Below are 17,581 nucleotides of genomic sequence, written 5' to 3' on the forward strand. Positions count from 1 at the left end.
AATAAAAAGTCGCATCCGGTAAAGAACCTACACAGTAAAGTTCTCGTTCAAGATAATTTGTTGCAATATTTGAATTTGCGCGACCTACACAGAGCAGTTGAAAACAAGGTCAAATCAAGGTCAATTCAGTTGGAAGAAATTTTGGACCACAATTTTAATTGTGAAAAAGTTACAAAATGCTTCACAAAGAACACAAAACATTACATAGAAGCACTAGAGAGAATTTTTGGTGTCACCTGGCAAAAGATTTGTCATTCCAATCCATACCCAACATTAACGTCAGCTGAAACATAACCGACGTTTACACACGTTGATTTGATTTTGAGTTATTTCAAATTTATTTCAAACAAAACAGAAAAGACAAAACTTTTTTTTTGCCATCACCGAAAATTAGTGGAAAATAGCATAGTTATTTAATCCCAACCATCCTCCACAAATGTTAGTTAGTTACAGCCACCTCTGCCATACATTTAGCCCATTATTCTTTTTGTTATTTCTTTATTATTCTTTTATCCAAATTGACCCAAGATATTTTTCAACTTTACTTAACAAGTATCTTACAAAATACAATGTATTTCTCACATATTCCTATCAAATATATATTATAATTGATTACATATATATTTAATTCAATCCAAATAATAAATGTATTGATATGTTTAAGCATTCAAAATATAAAATACATAACAAAAATAATACATTTTATTATAAATAATAATAAATAAGCAAATAAAATAGAATGAAAAGGGGAAATTAAGAAATAATTAAAAAAAAAAAAACTAACCTACGTTAAGCGCTTTATTTTGAAGGCTAAATAGCAAACTTCCTGTGCTGCCCTAGCTTTCTCCGTTTAGGCCGAGACTTTTCCTGCCAATCTGTCCAATCGGAGAGTTTCCTGACAGGGTGGAAGTTAGTTTCGTACGTCCTCATGCAAAGTTGTGTGTCAGTCAAAGTTGTGGCTTGGAGATCCAGCGGAGACACCGACAACTTTTTGCTAATTTCCTTTCCGTGACGAAGAGGTCTTTTGTCCCCCGGCGCGAACACAATGTCCCCCGGCGGTTGAAGGTGAGCGGAGTGATACGGTATGGGACACTAACGCAACATTGTATCTTTGTGCTGGACTCTCTGGGTGTCAAACACTCACTGACATCAACCGACTACCGCTGCTGCTGCTGCTCCGTGTTACATTTCTAGCATGCCACGCAGGCAGCTAACTTCTCCAAAGAAAAGAAAACTTTGCCTACAGTTCAGAAGTGACGCGCACACAATGGTACTTTGACATTTCTTGATTTTCACGCGAATTTCCTTTTTTTTTTAAACCCGACAATGATGAAGATAAGGAGATACTTACGGGGGAGTGGGAGGGTACTCGCATTTGTGTTCATCGCCTCTGTGGCTTGGCTACTGCTCGACATGGTTGCACTTCGTTTATCAATGAACGACGTGAACAGTAAGCTTCTGAAGGAACAAGTGATAAGAGAAAGGGAGATTTTCAAACAATCCAGGGCGACACAGGTTGTGCAAAGGGGGTTTGAAAACCCTGTTCAGAGGGTGGACATTGTTGCTACACATGCTGGGAAAGGACCACTCAGTTCAAGCATCAAACTAGCCCAAGTGTACAGACAGGGAGGCAAGAAACAGGATGGTCATTTGCGGGATAAAAAGATCAACTCTTTTCAACAACAAGGAGATAATCTTCCCAAGACTGACCACCCCAAATACGTTGTTTCTGAACACAACGAAGGAGCAGCTGTACAAAGTGTCACCCCCAAGCAGGATGTAAAGAAACAAGCAGTAAACTTGGATCTAAATGAGACAAAATTAGAGAAAAGTAGAGTAATAGCTGGCTCTATTAAAGTGACATTACCTGTAGTAGTGCCTAATATCACCAAAGTGCCTGCCGGTGTTCAGGACAACAAGCATGCTCCGCTTCCAACCTTAAAGAACGCACCCATTAAAACTGGTGATGTCGAGCAAAATGCTCTGGACAAAACTGATTCCAAGACAAATGATAAAGTCCAGGATGAAGCTAAGACCAAGACTGAAACAGAAGTGAGTCAGCCTGAGGCCGTGGAGGCACACCCTGTTAAAACATCTAAACCTGCAAACAACGATGTTAATAATAAAACAAAGGAGAAACATGTTACAACAATTGCCAAGAGTGACCTGAAGGCAGCGAAGGAAACCCTGAAACCCACAATCAAGCTCCAAGCAGGAGAGGGCTCCAAGGATAAGGATGCTGTCAAAAAAACAGGTGTCCACACAGTGCTTTCTATGGATGTGACAAACGCTCCGAGAGATGCCAACGCAGTTGGTCAGTTTGGTCAGGCAGCAGTCGTCGCCAGCAACGAAGATGCAATGGTGAGGAAGAGATGGGACGAAGGGCATTTTAATGTCTACCTGAGCGACCAGATCCCAGTGGACCGTGCCATCCCAGACACCAGGCCTGAGATGTAAGTCTTCTTCTGGAAATTTGACCTCTCAAAGTGCTGTGTGACTTCAGAGCTGAATTGTTTTTCTCTTTATTATTTTTTCCAGGTGTGCACAAAATCTCGTCCATGATAACTTGCCTTCCACCAGTGTGATTTTCTGCTTCGTGGATGAGGTGTGGTCGACGCTCCTCCGCTCTGTGCACAGCGTGCTCAACAGATCTCCGCCACACCTCCTCAAGGAGATCATTCTGGTGGATGATTTCAGCACCAAAGGTAATAGTGTCCTGAACGCTTCACGAGTAGTGCACGTTACCTTGAATGTGTCTCAGGGGAACAAAAATCGACAACTGCAGCAACTATATCACCAGAAAACGGCTCTTAGTGACAACACTGAGCACTAGGCAGAGGTTTGTTATTACGTCTGGCTGGTCTGCAGTCCACAGAATGCCACAAATAGATAATATTTACTGCCATTTTGCTCAACTTGACACAATTGCTTGTTTATTTATATATATATATAAAAATTTGTAGTTAAACTAACGTATACAGTATTATTATTTATAATTTGTCTAATTAGACCTTACTCTTCTGACTATATTGACATTTCTTGCAGCTGCCTCTCTAGGTCTTTTTCATGGAAGTGTTGATGCTTTGGTTTAATTATTTTATCATATTTTAATTAAAAACATATGTTGTAAAGATAGTGTGACTTAAGACCCCTCTTAGATACTTCTATCATGTTTATTTTTTGTATGAATTTGATTAAGGTGGAGGTTACGATACATTAAATGTTGTTATATTTATTTTGTGTGTGTGTGTGTGTGTGTGTGTGTGTGTGTGTGTGTGTGTGTGTGTGTGTGTGTGTGTGTGTGTGTGTGTGTGTGTGTGTGTGTGTGTGTGTGTGTGTGTGTGTGTGTGTGTGTGTGTGTGTGTGTGTGTGTGTGTGTGTGTGTGTGTGTGTGTGTGTGTGTGTGTGTGTGTGTGTGTGTGTGTGTGTGTGTGTGTGTGTGTGTGTGTGTGTGTGTGTGTGTGTGTGTGTGTGTGTGTGTGTGTGTGTGTGTATAAATACATCAATTTCTTACTTTGAAAACACGCACACAGTGAGCTGCAATGTAAGTCCACCAAAATTTTAACATAGTATTTGGGAAATTGTAGAAGAGTTGTGCAATGTGTTTAAATTTTTATTTACATTTTTGATTTATATTAAACAAACATTTCAGGATCAAGTATGCCAGTTAACAAGTCAATATAAAGTATCTAAAAATAAGGAAAAGTCCACCCATAATTTGGTTTCTGGTAGTTTATGTGAGTTTTCCTTCAGTGGTTCTAATTACAATTTATCAAGTTTATGTGCTGTGTGTCACCTTTTTAAGCCATATGCATGTTTTATGTGCTGTCAGTGTTTTATAAATCACATGTAATATTTTTCTTCCGACAGAGAATCTGAAGGAGCAGTTAGATAAGTACATGTCCCAATTTCCCAAAGTGCGAATCGTTCGTCTGAAGGAGCGGCAGGGCTTGATCAGAGCCAGGCTGGCGGGAGCTGCTGTTGCCAAAGGTAACCACTGCTATGATTATTACTTTTTATTTGTCGTACATGTCTTTAATGTATGGTATATGTACAAAGGTGATGGAGACATGGATGAGATGACATGTCCCGCATAAAAGAAAGATGAAGACTACAAGAACTCACATGAATGTGTCAAATCATTAATCGTACACTATACTCTGAAAACACAACAACAACAGTGTCATTGTCTTCGGGGTTTGGGTAAATGGCTGCTACTGTGTTTGTGCGACATCTCCTAGTGAGTCATTTACCCCTACTATTTAAACTGAAGACATTTTTTATAATTGTGTGTGAGCGTTTTGGAAGATTTCAATTTAATTTGAGATTGGTTGTCTGGCTGTACATGAATAGAAAGAAGCACAGTTTAAAAAAAAAAACACATTTTTAGGCCAAGTTTTTCCAGCTCAAGTACTGAGCTAGTCAGATATGGTGAAGCATGTAAACAATGTTCAAGCCTGAAATTGTAAATGTGGAGAATGAAGGATTTTGATACTGTTAAATGGGGCCTTGAAATGATGTAATGATAAAAGAGCTTTTCAAGTGAACATACATTTTCTGTAGTTCGAACATGTTCTCTCAGTAAAGAATGCACACATCAAGAGTGCAAGCTTTGCTTTCTAGTTAAGTGAATAACACCGATTGGGTATTTATTATTAAGGTATAGTGTTCTTTGTTTCTGAAACTCAAGATTGACACAAGCAAATGCATTTAAATAGATCAAAACTACAGAAACTCTGTCTCTGTAACTCGCAAGATTGGTGCACCTACATTTGCGTGACGTCACACATGTTGGTAGATGTGTGCATGAAATAACACGTGTGAAAGTTCATATATGTAATAATAGTCTTGTAACATATACAGCACTGAAACATGGAAGCATTACCATTGCTCTGCACATTATTTTCTTCCAACCATGCAGCTGCTGTCTTGTGTAATTTTCATGTACTCCTTTATGCGCATTGTTGGCACACTTGAACAAACAACTGCCTCTCAAAGAACCCTTTGGTACGTGTTAAAGGGCTGCACTGTTAAAATGCGGTTATTTGTTTAACTACAGCAGGATGTTTGCAATCCTTTAACGCACTGTAGGTGAGGTCCTTACCTTCCTGGACTCCCACGTTGAGTGTAACGTGGGCTGGCTGGAGCCGCTGCTGGAGAGAGTCTATCTTGATCGCAAGAAGGTGCCCTGTCCAGTTATAGAAGTCGTCAGTGATAAGGACATGAGGTGACTCAGCACTGCCGTATTTGACAAGCCATCTTTTTATCCTTTTATCTAAAGCACCTTTAATTAATTAACTAACTAGCTAATAATTCCTTTGTCCTCTGTACACTTTTATACAATGATGCGTAAGTTATGGTTATGTTCTACCTCAATGGATTTTACTATTATTATTTGTTTTGTTTATACTGTATTTCTGTGTGTATTCTGATTTTTGCTATGTCAAAGCACTTTGTCAAGTGCTGTTTTAAAAGGTGCTATAGCAATAAAGTTATTATTCATATTATTATTATAATGCATGTGTTGATGGGATCATGGTTTCTACAGTAAAGTAGGAGGAAAGGTCATTTTGATGCTGCAGCTTCTTTTCTGGCTCTTTCTCCTCAGTTATATGCTGGTTGACAACTTCCAAAGAGGTATTTTCAAATGGCCCTTGGTGTTTGGCTGGAGTGCATTACCGGCGGACTACATTAAGAAGAATAACATGACCATCGCAGATCCCATCAGGTACCTAGACGGCACATTTTTCGTGTTCCTATTTTATTATTACTTCTACTGTATTTTTATTGATCTATTTTTATCTTACAGATGCCCAGTTATGGCTGGAGGCCTTTTCTCCATAGACAAAAAATATTTCTATGAGCTTGGTGCCTATGATCCAGGCCTGGATGTGTGGGGTGGGGAGAACATGGAGATTTCATTTAAGGTACATAACTCCTCTAATTCATACATGAATGTTGGCCACAGGTGTTTGGGAACTCCTCCGAACTTCCCTCCGATGACTCCTCATGCTACACATTGTCATTTTAACAGATCTGGATGTGTGGAGGGGAAATCGAAATTATCCCCTGCTCTCGAGTGGGACACATCTTCAGAGGCCAAAATCCTTACAAGTTCCCAAAAGACAGGCAGAAGACAGTGGAGCGTAACTTGGCGAGGGTGGCAGAGGTCTGGCTGGATGAGTACAAGGATCTTTTCTACGGCCACGGCTACCACCACCTGCTGGATAAAAAGACTGATATCGGCAACCTCACCGAGCAGATTGAGCTGAGGAACAAGCTCAAATGCAAGAGCTTCAAGTGGTACCTTGATAACGTGTATCCAGATATGAACGCTCCTTTAGTCAAAGCCGAGGGCCTGGTATGTAGATGGTTTAACTTTGTTTACATTTCCCTAAAAGATCTCCTTAAAAGGAAAGCTTGTTATGCTTTCCCTTTATGAAGCTGTTAAAATCTCTTCTGTGAAGCCTTTAAAGGTCCCATATTATGCTCATTTTCAGTTTCATTCTTGTATTTTAGGTTTCTACTAGAACACATTGTGGATTGAGCATTTTAATGTTTTCACAGTATTGATAATACATTAATGCATTTTTTATAAAAAATAAAGAAAAGTACAATATGGGACCTTTTAACAAAAGACTAAACAGAGACTGTCATTGTACACTTTTGGAACAACGAATAGCTGTGACAGCTTTTTTGTCAGGATTCATTGATGAAATGAGAACAGCAACCACGCCCACTGACATGTGCAACACATGAGTAAACAAATGTTTGCAGTGCTGTTGATTCACTTCTGTAAAGTTTTTGTCAATTCATTTCTCCTTGCAGGTCTTTAATCTTGGCTTGAGAAAATGCCTTACCCTGCAGAAAGGCTCTCTGTCGTTTGAGATATGTGATCTCAGCAAGCAGGTAGGTGCCTTTTATTTCATTTCACATAATTATTTAACTGCAAAAAAAATAGCAAATGTTTAGTGTTTTAGAGGTAAATGTGCGGATGTTTTGCGATTTTAGCCTTGTGACTGGGTAATTGGTCGTGGTGGGGCGAACAAAAACATCCAGGAATAGATCTAGACAAGTGCAATCAAGACAGGGCCTAAGCCATGATAAACCAGGGTGGAGTTCAAGATGAGACCAAGCCTTTCTAAATTTGGTCTTTTTGGATTCAAGCAGCCATCCTTCAAAAATGTCCATGCTGCATAATTACATCCTTGTCACTCTTCTCTCTCTCTCTCTATTCAGAGTCAGCACTTTAATTACACCTGGATGAGGCACGTTCGCCAGCAAGATCTATGTGTCGCTCCCCACGACAAGGGCAATGGCTTCACTTTGCAATCATGTGACAACACCAAGCCTGAGCTTCGCTGGTTCCACAAATCATCCAACACCGCTCTGGTAGGTTGGCTTTGGGTGTTCTGTTTGTTTTTCCACCCTCTTTTTGTTCTTTTTTCCTTACTCAACACCTTAATTTTAAAAGTTCTTAGTCTCTGTGTTTCAAACAATAAATAGTTATGCTTCTTAATCGTGTTTCCTGTTATGTCTTTGTGAAGGCGGAGCACCTCATAGCAGAGCTTGTTTCCCATCACATGTGCCTGGAGGCGGGGCCTCAGGATGACACTCTTCACCTCAATCCATGTGAAATCAGAAATGCCTTCCAGAAGTGGCAGTTTACACACTACCACGCTCAGTGAACCTGAAATGTTTCAAACACGCACTATAGAGACCTTCAGTGGCCTCACACTGGAGTACGGTGTGTACCCGAGACTCAACACACAACTGTCCAGGAGGAGGTGGGAAGCGTTGTGGCGGCAGTTACGTGTAGTGTAAAGCAGAGGGTGTGGGAACGTGCAATGTTTTCTAACTTCCTTTTATTATATCGACATGGACTGACCTTGAGTTTTAAACACTTGTGCCTGAGGAAAGAGAGCATCTTCTCTCTTTTCAGGAACATCTGGATCTGGAGTTTGCAAAAGTTGAATGTGTACGCAAGAACACTCCATATTGAGCACATCATATCTTCACTCCCAAAGATGAACTGTTCTTCTTAGATATGAGATGTAAAAAGTGATTTTCTGTTTGTGTTTGCTCTGCTGGGACTGATAAATGAGTTTAATTGCATGTGATGTCGAATGTGTACATTTGTATTAAACATATCACATGTTTTCGGTGAGACATCATCTTTTCTAGATGTCATGTACTTTTATGTTTGATGAGGCACATGGGGGAAACGGCTGCTTCTATGGTTTTAAATTGTTTAGGTGTAGGTGTTTGTTGTGAAAACTGTCCATTTGTATGAATTCCTGTCACTAGAGGGAAGTGTTGGTTCAAAACACGCAATAAACCTGTGCTGTGATGTCAGGGTTTTGTAGCCTGTTCTCCAACCCTTTGACCACATACTGAAGGAAATGCATTTTCCTTTCAGCTTCATATTTGTATTTTGAGTTTCTACTCAAACATGTTTACATGCTTTAATGTTCAAAGAGCATATTTGTTTTCTCATACTGTCTGTCTGAATATACCTGTATTTACCCTCTGTCTTAAAACACTCTGTCCCCCCCTCATGAAAATGACTGTAACAGCTCGGTAGTGGTACTTTCTCATGACACCGCAACCATACTGAAGTTTTGACGCTTGATTAAAATTTGAAGTTGGTAACCTTCCATGAAAATTGCTTTACTTCATATTTGCAGAAATTGTCACTATATCCTGACATCACTATGAGACAGACAACCTGTGAAAAAGTCATGTAACTGCTCCTAATGACATCTGCTAGATTCCACCGCGACCAACCTAAAACAACCAATCGGAGTCGAGGTTTCTAAGACGCAGTTGCAGTTACTACATGTGAACTCCGATCAAACTCAAACTAGGCAGTGCTGATCAAATCTGATTAACGATTCTGTTGCTGTACTGCCTGTTTCTTACTGAAAAGTTTTTTAGAAAGACATTTTAATGTATTGTTTAGCTGTTAAATGCGATCGTTAGTCCAGTTGTTGAGCGGTGCTTGGTTTTGCCTCGACTTAATCACAAACTTTCTCATTATAGCAGATGCCCTTAGAAGCACTCGGAGTAGTAGGTGGAAGCAGAGGTGCATGACATTTTCACAGATCATCTGTCTCAGTGCTGTCAGGATATATTTACAATTTCAGCAAATGTGGGAGTTACTGACTGACAGTTTCTGAATACGGGCTGTGCACATTTCTCTGTAGATAAATATTTTCACAGTATTTACATAGCAACCAGACTTGCGTTATTATGAAAACCCATTGTAAATCTCACTTTTTACAATAGGAGATCTTTAATAAAGTAAAAATAAAATGATGGAGATAAAGATTTAATAGCATGTGTCTCTTTATTAATCCAATACCCATTAGGACATGTAAGTATGTATGTTTAGTAACTCCCTTGAAAACCTAATACCAGAGGTAAAGATACTGAAGCTTTAATACCAAACAACATCTTAGTTATTATAGCTTGTAGGATTATAAAGCTCTGAGCATCCTATTTATGTAATCTGCTGCTCAATTACCTGCCTGATATAACGTTATATAAGGTTTTCATGTTTTCATCCTAAAACCATCAAATGAAAATCAACTGTGTACCACATGGCATAGATCAACAATAAGTTTTGTCATGGATAATGTCCAGTCGTTTAAATTTTCCTGAAAATGTCATTAAAACCATCTTACAAATTCATCATCATGTATTCAAACTCCTCAATTTTCTGGCGGGTGTTGCCTTTGCGGATCTTGCGGTAGGACACGGTGCTGTATTTGGAGGAAGACAGGTGGTTGAAGGATTCCTGGCGGTCAACGCTACCACAGGATTTCTTTGGCAGAGGCAGAGTGGAGTAGCCTGCCCTGGGGGTTTGATGAAACCCCACAGGGACATGGGAGTTGTGGTCTTGCTCTGGCTCCACCTCAAGCTGCCCGTCATCGGATACGGGAAGCTCATCACTAGAAATCTGCTCTGGTACATCTGCCTTTCCATTCAGCCTTGTATAACTCTCCTCATTGGCTACGTCAGAGGGTTCAAGGTTTGGTGTCACTTCTTCTTTCTCAACTGTTAGATTTGCTGAAAAGAAAAGAAAGGGAAACATCTGTTTTGCATTTTGTAAATAAAAAATCTCCCTGTCAATCTATTTGACTGAACAACAATCTTAAAATCCTCTTACCTTTTTCTGCTGGTATATTTAGCTGTGTTTGCATGTCTGCAAGTGTACAGTTTAGAGGTTCTCCACAGGCGCTCACTGACTTCTCTGGAGTTAGATTAGACTCTGCTTCTGGATCTGCTGGATCCAACCTATCCTTAGGTTCAGTTTTTGGTGTCTTTTCCTCTTCTTGTTCAGTCAGAATGACCTGCTGGCTCACTTCCTTCTCCAGCTCTGAAATGTCTTCATCAGTAAAGGATTCTTCTCCTGGATCATCCTCAGCAGCTGCTACACTGTTGACAAGCCGCTTACACTCATTGGCACCAAAACCACAAAATGTGTTTGCTTTTTTGTCCTGATGAGCTTGGTCCTCATCACTGTAGAACACAGAGTCATCTCCCACATCCATAGACCACACATCTTTTTCTTCAGGTTCCTCCGGGGTCTGGAGGGCCTCAAGAGCGGTCCCACCAATGATGTCCAGTACCTGGGATGTCAGTGCATCGTCTTCCACTGTGAGCCCCGGGGCCTTTGGAAGCATTGCGCTCGTCTCCATCTCCATCTGTCTTCTTATTTACCCTGTGATACTGAAAATGATCAAGCTTCAATGCTTCTTAGCTGTCGAATTAAAATTGAATCGACCACAGACTTTTCATCCTCACATCGTCTGCTCCAGCATTCAAAGTAAATACTTCTTATCCTTCATTTTTAGACTGAAGAAAGAATCCATCAGGCATTTCAGTCAGCAGTGCAAGGTCAAGCTCTCTAGTGTGCTCTCTAGTGCTAGTACCATGTAATTCTGTGTGCGTGTTGAAACCCTGAAGAACGGGGGTTTTGTTGTTGGCTCAACAAAGACTCTTTGTGATTCTGTCATCTGCATATTAAGTGATTGTACTTATTCTCTGATAATCTCTGCAGGGTGACCACCTTCATTCCGTTACGTTTTCAGTCTGGATTAACATTCTCCTATAGGTTTTCATTACAGTGTTTTTGCACATGTGCTGAAGCTAAGCTCTGTTCGTGTCTTGAGTTTTAAGTGCATATAAATACCATTGCAGCTTAAGTAAGCCACCTGAAATGCTGATATAACAATATGTTCAACACACAGCATCAGCACTGTTTGAGCCACAATGAGGTAAAACTCTCCAGTACTTCACAAAAAAAGCAAAGATTAGAGGTTTGAAAAAGAATACAGATTTGTGGATTTTGAAATGCTGTTACATGTGTTTGTTAGCGGAGAAAAATTCTGCATAATGAGTACTATTGATAAGTACATTTTGCTGATAGTTCTTCCAGTTCTTACTAAAGTAACATTTTAAATTCAAATTATGAATTCAAATTCATACATATTTTTACTAAAAATTTTATATTTTTATACCATCTGTATCTGTAAGTATCTGAGTACTTCTTCCACCACTGGTCATTATTGATAATACATCAGCAGAGGGAATATTGTACTGAAGGACCATTACTTGAAGTATCTCTTTTGCATATAATATTTCTGTACATTTGTAGGATTTCGAATGCAAGACTATTATTTTTCGTGAACACTTTTCACTTTTCTGTTTGTAACATAACTTTTAATAATCAACCTTTTTAATTAGAAGCATTTATGAAGAGTCTGATAAACAATTTTATTTTGTCTGATTCCTAACACAAAAAAAAATGAAAAAAGTGATGATTTTTTTACTTGTTGTTTTGCTTTAATTCATCATAATGTGATAATGCCCCTCTGTAGCTTCTCTCTCTCTCTCTCTCTCTCTCTCTCTCTCTCTCTCTCTCTCTCTCTCTCTCTCTCTCTCTCTCTCTCTCTCTCTCTCTCTCTCTCTCTCTCTCTCTCTCTCTCTCTCTCTCTCTTTCTCTCTCTTTCTCTCTCTTGACTTATTACAGGAAATGTGTGAGGTTACTATTCTGAAGTGGTATAGCCTAACTTTTACAAACTATTGTGCATTCCCCAAAGTAATGATGTGTAGTACATACACCATCAACAGAAATATTCAATGTAGCCCACTTTATGATCCATTTCCTGTTTACATTATAACTTGGAACGAAGGAAAACGTAAGAAAGAACGTGGGTTTGTAAGACTTCACAAGTTTATTATCTTTTTTTAACAAAGTCTTTTGCATACAGTACAGATTTTCTGATTTGATACCAAAAAATAAAGCATTACATTGTTTCAGAAAAGAGTTGTATTTTCTTGCTACTGAAAGTGAAACATACATATTTAAGCACATTCAGGACTTTCAAACACTGAGAGTTGTATAGAGCCTGAAAATAGCGTTGGAAATGAAACAGTTAAGTAGCCCCTCTCACACCCACATCCTGTTTTGAGTAGAGAGCTATACTAAGTAGAGCTTTGACTTTGGTTTTCAGCACCTGAATGTGACAAATGTACTGTTTTAAATGTCTATCTGACCTGAAAAATAAATGGTTTTCTTGTGTTTTAAGTCACAATAGTCTAAATATAAAATCTGAGGTCTTACATATGATGAAACATCCAAAATAAAAAATAAAAATGCCGTATGACTCAAAAACACATAAATCAATATTTGTGTTTTAATTTGCTTCTTTATTAATTTGGTTTTGTATAATTCCCCAACATTTTAAAATGCATGTATTTATTTGTGCATTTTTTGAATGAATACAAAAGTCAATAAACAAAGGAGCATGTTAAAATAGAAAATCAATTTATGTAACATTTCAGCAAATAACTAATGCCTACATTTATTTTTAATATCATGTTTGGTGCATTTAATAGCATATTTATATATTAATTTCTTTGTTGAGCAATTTATTTCCTTTTTATTTTGGCAGCTTCTGTCTTCCATGTTTGTATCTATACAGCCACTGCAATTCAGACTATTCTGATTAATGCTGATCACACTCTGTGATTATGGCATGGGGGGGACAAAGGTTTTCATTCAAGCTAGTAGGATACATAATCGTGTATATATACATTACAATCTTGTATGCAAACATTCATTCAAACAAAGGAAGAATATTTTCATAATGCTTTTGTGCCACCACCAAGTCTTTAGCCACACCGGCTCACCTTTAAGGCTCAGCACACTCTTGGGTAAAATTTTGACATTGACAATTGCCAAGTGCCAAAATGTGTATAGTCTCTGTGACCCCATAAAGGCAAAACGGTTTTTGAAGGGGTTAACCCAAGCCTGAGTGTGGGGGAAAATCTTCAGTGTCTGTCTGCAACAAGAGCATGAGAAACCTTGTTAACCCTTAGTATCAAGTGGAGACAGGGAGCATGGAATAACAAGTCACTGAGTGTTTGTTCCCATCTCCTCCTCTTCAACTGACCGCTGAAGTCCAGGAATTAACTTCAGGATGTGTTTGCGAACACTGGCTCTCCTGCCTTTACGGGGCAGGGTCCCAAACAAAGAGGAGATTCTTGTTTCTTCCCAGGGAGGAGAGAGGGAGCTGCTGCTGCCGGCCAAACTGGAGCTGCTGGAGCGGCCGATGGACTGGTGATGACGGCTGGAGCTCAATGAAAACCTGCGGGAGCCGGCCTCTGAAGGAAAATCTCTGGTGAAGAAGCATCCCTCGTCTGTGGTGCTAGCTGCACTAGATGGGCTGGGAGAACACTGATCCCCAAACACACTGGCTTGGTCACTGTCATCTGTCATCACGCTCCTGTAGCTACTGTCGCTAGAAAAACGCCACCCACGGCGGCCTGTGGGGGAGCTCAGACTCGCTGAAGAGTCCATTGAGAGGTGGAGGCTGCTGTCGTTCAAGTTACCTGGAAATATAGGAGTCCATGTTAGAGGAAGCTGCAGCTGACGAGAAGTTGGCAACAGGAAGTTCATCAGTGTGCATATCTCGGGGGAACTCCTTTATCTAATTTATATGGAGTTTACACTTGAATTCACATCATAAACAGTGTCGCTTTAGAAATATGGCAATGGCTGTGAGAAAGGAAATGCTGTGGTTTGACATCTGAGCAAACGGTCTCACCTCGCATCAGACGTGTTTCCTGTACTGTAAGGGCTTGCAGCTCAATCAATTTCTCACGTAGCGATTGCTGTATGGGCAAAAAACATCATGGTCTGAGTTCCAGTGAAAGCATTTTTAAGCTAAGCATTCATAGCATTTACCAGAGCTCATAATTCTCCTGCAATGTGGGTTTAGTTGTGAAATGTTTGAGTATACGTTGTTTCACACAGCAGGTCAAACTAATTAACTACAGTGTGGCAGCAATTTTGGTCTTTCATTATTACCAGCTGCTTTTGTGTGGCATAGTTTAGTCATGTGTAGGCTGACATACGACAACAGAGCTGCAATATGTCGACAACAAACACAGGCAGGGTCGAAGAGACAAACCTTAAGCAGGGTCATCCTCTTCTCCAGCTCTATCTGCTTCACTACATTCCCACATACAGTCTCCATCCTGGAATGCAATAATAACACATTGTCACACACACTTTCAACAGAAAACCCCTGTTATCATAATGTCTGTATTTCTGTCACTCACTTAAGACTGTTGGTTGATTCTTTTATCAGATTAAGTATGTGCTGATGAGATGATCCTTCAATGCTGACCCCGTTGATAGTGACAATAATATCTCCTACAATAAATGAGGATGCAAAAATAGGAAGTAATCATTTACGAGAACATGGTTTTGCATTGTGCGTGAGTGTGTGTGTATGTGTGTGTATGTGTGTGTATGTGTGTGTGTGTGTGTGTGTGTGTGTGTGTGTGTGTGTGTGTGTGTGTGTGTGTGTGTGTGTGTGTGTGTGTGTGTGTGTGTGTGTGTGTGTGTGTGCGTGTGTGTGTAGGCGTTTACAAGTGTGGCAGTAGATATATCTGTCAATGTACACCAGAAGAGCACAATAAGGTGTGACAGTTTTGTATGTGTATGAAAGGCTGTGTAGGGCCTGTTTAGAGAATATGGGTTTACCTGCGGTCAGACCAGCACTCTCTGCAACGCTGTCCTCCTGCACTTTGCGTACAAACGTGCACATCTCCACCGCAGAGCTTTCCTTCAGCTGCAGGCCATAGGTCTGCAACAAGAGACAATTTGTCACCATAACAGTACATTTCCCCACAAAATTTAAAAGCATGATGATACGTTTGTATTTTGGTATTCTTCAAACTGTACCCTATTTTCCCAATGTATTTCTGTAAGTAAGTGAATAATGGCAACAACTTTTTTAAAGAATTGGTCCAGTATTAAGCGCGAGCACTGCTTTCCACCGTGAATCAGACTACGACGTAATAATAATATATCCACTAATGTATTTTGGGTTTTGTGAGGTGCAGTGTGTCCAGAGTTATTAGGATCTATTACAAGCACAACTAAAAACAACATCTGCCTGTCTGCATCCAAAGGTAACATTAGCAGCATAAAGTGTAGCTCCACATATAGTTGGCACAATTCAGAAAGGTGCATTACTTTTTATTAAAATATGTTTAGATAACACTGAGCTACGCTTCACAATGCTCTCCATCTCTAAAGTTTCACTTTCCGAGATTTCAAAACCAGGTTTCAGAACAAGACTTCACCATCTTTTCATAGGTGCAGGTGCTCCATTTGATTACATTGCAGCCCAGTTCATGGCAGCCAGGCTACAGCGCTTGCACTCGGTACTGGACCAATTTCAAAAGGTGCAGGTTAAAAAAATGCCAAAAATTCCCTTTAATGGTTATAAAATGTGATTACCTGAATTTCAAAGCCAAATGTTTCATTGTCTTGTTTTTCCAGTATAATTGTGGTCCTGTGCAAAAGAGAAATAATAATTTAAAAAAAAGATTTAAATAAATATTTACTGCTCTTTATGTATTTCATTCTCTTATAATAATAAAATAATGTCTTGGATAAACAAAAATGCAATATACATGATTTGATATGTTTTAAGTAAAAACCTTGTATGATACAGTAGGATGCACATCACATTTGATATATTTACCTTTGTGGGTCAGAGTAATCAACCAGTGAGTTGGAGTGAGTGAGTTTGGACTGCAAAGGAAGAAGAGTTCCTCTTTAAAACAGTATAATAGATTCCCGTTTTAAACCACTCAGGGAACCAAAGAGGTCGCTATGTGAAAACATATTGTCCCTACAGTGCTAAATAACTCAAAAGATTAAAATTGTTCAAAAGCATTTGGCCAGTTGCAGGGAGCTGCTGTGCTTTTGTTACACAGTTTGTGGTAAATCAGTGAACTGCTTCTCATTATGACATAATATTGTATAAGAAAAAATCTCAGCTCTAATCAAGTTAAGCGTTTCATGATGTTTCATTTTAATTGCAGAAGTGTTTGTGTGTTTACATTTTATATTCCGGCTGTACTTGATGTAATGTCTCACCTTGCATACTCTGGGCAGAGAGCCTGTGTTGTGCCGGTGTCGATCATTGTTTCCCCTCAGTGAACGTCGGTACCACAGGGAACATTTCTTCCTCAGAGTATTATCCACAATGTAATTCTCTTGGCTGCCCTGGCGTGGAAGTCCATTGAAATTCATGGTTGACTGCATGGTTGACCAGTCCTCAAATCAGCATCATGTCCCGCTGCAGCAGCTCTTCACTGATCGTGTGGCCCTGCCCTGCTGTGCACCCAAAGGCAAAATGTGTCAAAGCGGAAATCCACGTCATGTGAGGGTTGTGGTGAACCTGCAGCTGCAGATCACAGCCTCACATACCTAATTTCACCTCTTTTTTTCTGCTTTCTTGTGAAGGGATGGCCTTCTGTTGTGAAAAGCAAAGGCAGGAACTTTTTTTCTTATTATTCCCCTTCAAACAGTCCCTTTCCTTTTGTTGCAGTCCAAGCGATTCGATTTATGGTCTGTCAGAAATCAGTTATGCATGAGAAACTGCCACCTAATGCCTCCACCAGCACCTGCTTCCAACCTCTCTCACTCTCAGTTTCTCAATGGGCTTAGCTTCAGCCTGAGTCCTGTGTTCTGCCAAGCAGGGAGACTTGTCTTATGAGGACAGACAAAAGGCTGATTTAGCTTGGGGCCATGTCACGCTCCCAAAAACAGACAGTATGGGTCATTGGGCCGAAGGCATCAGACATGGTTGGTTCAAAAGGGAGATCACACGCAGGCCGGCAGCTAGGGAAACAATAGCTGATGGGGTAGAGAAAACTGAACCACACTTTACAAACCTTATCCCACTACCACGCCCATATATACAAAAGGTACACCGTTCAATCTGCGGGAACAGAATATCATCTTTCACCGCACACAAAAGCTGTATTTTTTGGTGACCAGAAAATCAGAGAAAATACATTTTGTACTTTGAGCCTCAGTATTGTATATATGAACCCAATTGAAATGCTCCTTAACAGATTGCCTCACAGCATTCCCCTCTGCCCCACTGACCCTCAGCAGAACGGTTGGCCAACCAACCACAGGACCGTCTGGAACGCAGCTATCTCATTTCACCAGAACATTGCGAATTCACGTCCACGGTTCCTA

At 39.9% G+C, this 17,581-nt stretch overlaps 3 protein-coding genes across 3 annotated transcripts; 1 reads left to right on the forward strand and 2 right to left on the reverse strand.

Annotated features, from left to right (window-relative positions):
• Positions 1 to 954: 954 nt before the first annotated feature.
• On the forward strand, positions 955 to 9,278 carry galnt5 (polypeptide N-acetylgalactosaminyltransferase 5). The gene is made up of 10 exons (XM_083922275.1): positions 955 to 2,453; positions 2,539 to 2,705; positions 3,871 to 3,990; positions 5,092 to 5,227; positions 5,609 to 5,728; positions 5,810 to 5,927; positions 6,035 to 6,361; positions 6,829 to 6,909; positions 7,240 to 7,392; positions 7,548 to 9,278. The coding sequence occupies exons 1-10, from the start codon at positions 1,327 to 1,329 to the stop codon at positions 7,686 to 7,688; spliced, it is 2,490 nt and encodes an 829-aa protein (XP_083778401.1). The 5' UTR covers positions 955 to 1,326; the 3' UTR covers positions 7,689 to 9,278.
• Positions 9,279 to 9,650: 372 nt separating this feature from the next.
• On the reverse strand, positions 9,651 to 10,773 carry ermn (ermin). The gene is made up of 2 exons (XM_083921032.1): positions 10,172 to 10,773; positions 9,651 to 10,071 (listed from the first exon to the last, which is right to left on the reverse strand). Exons 1-2 carry the CDS (start codon positions 10,707 to 10,709, stop codon positions 9,683 to 9,685), a joined length of 927 nt encoding a protein of 308 aa, XP_083777158.1. The 5' UTR covers positions 10,710 to 10,773; the 3' UTR covers positions 9,651 to 9,682.
• Positions 10,774 to 12,630: 1,857 nt separating this feature from the next.
• On the reverse strand, positions 12,631 to 16,679 carry cytip (cytohesin 1 interacting protein). The gene is given in 9 exon segments (XM_083921183.1): positions 12,631 to 13,902; positions 14,118 to 14,184; positions 14,484 to 14,550; positions 14,635 to 14,728; positions 15,062 to 15,164; positions 15,824 to 15,878; positions 16,071 to 16,120; positions 16,469 to 16,651; positions 16,653 to 16,679. Coding segments are annotated over 9 exon segments (1,110 nt in total). The 5' UTR covers positions 16,665 to 16,679; the 3' UTR covers positions 12,631 to 13,423.
• Positions 16,680 to 17,581: the final 902 nt, after the last annotated feature.

Source organism: Echiichthys vipera (assembly GCF_963691815.1).
Source record: "Echiichthys vipera genome assembly, chromosome: 10".
NCBI lineage: Eukaryota > Metazoa > Chordata > Actinopteri > Perciformes > Trachinidae > Echiichthys > Echiichthys vipera.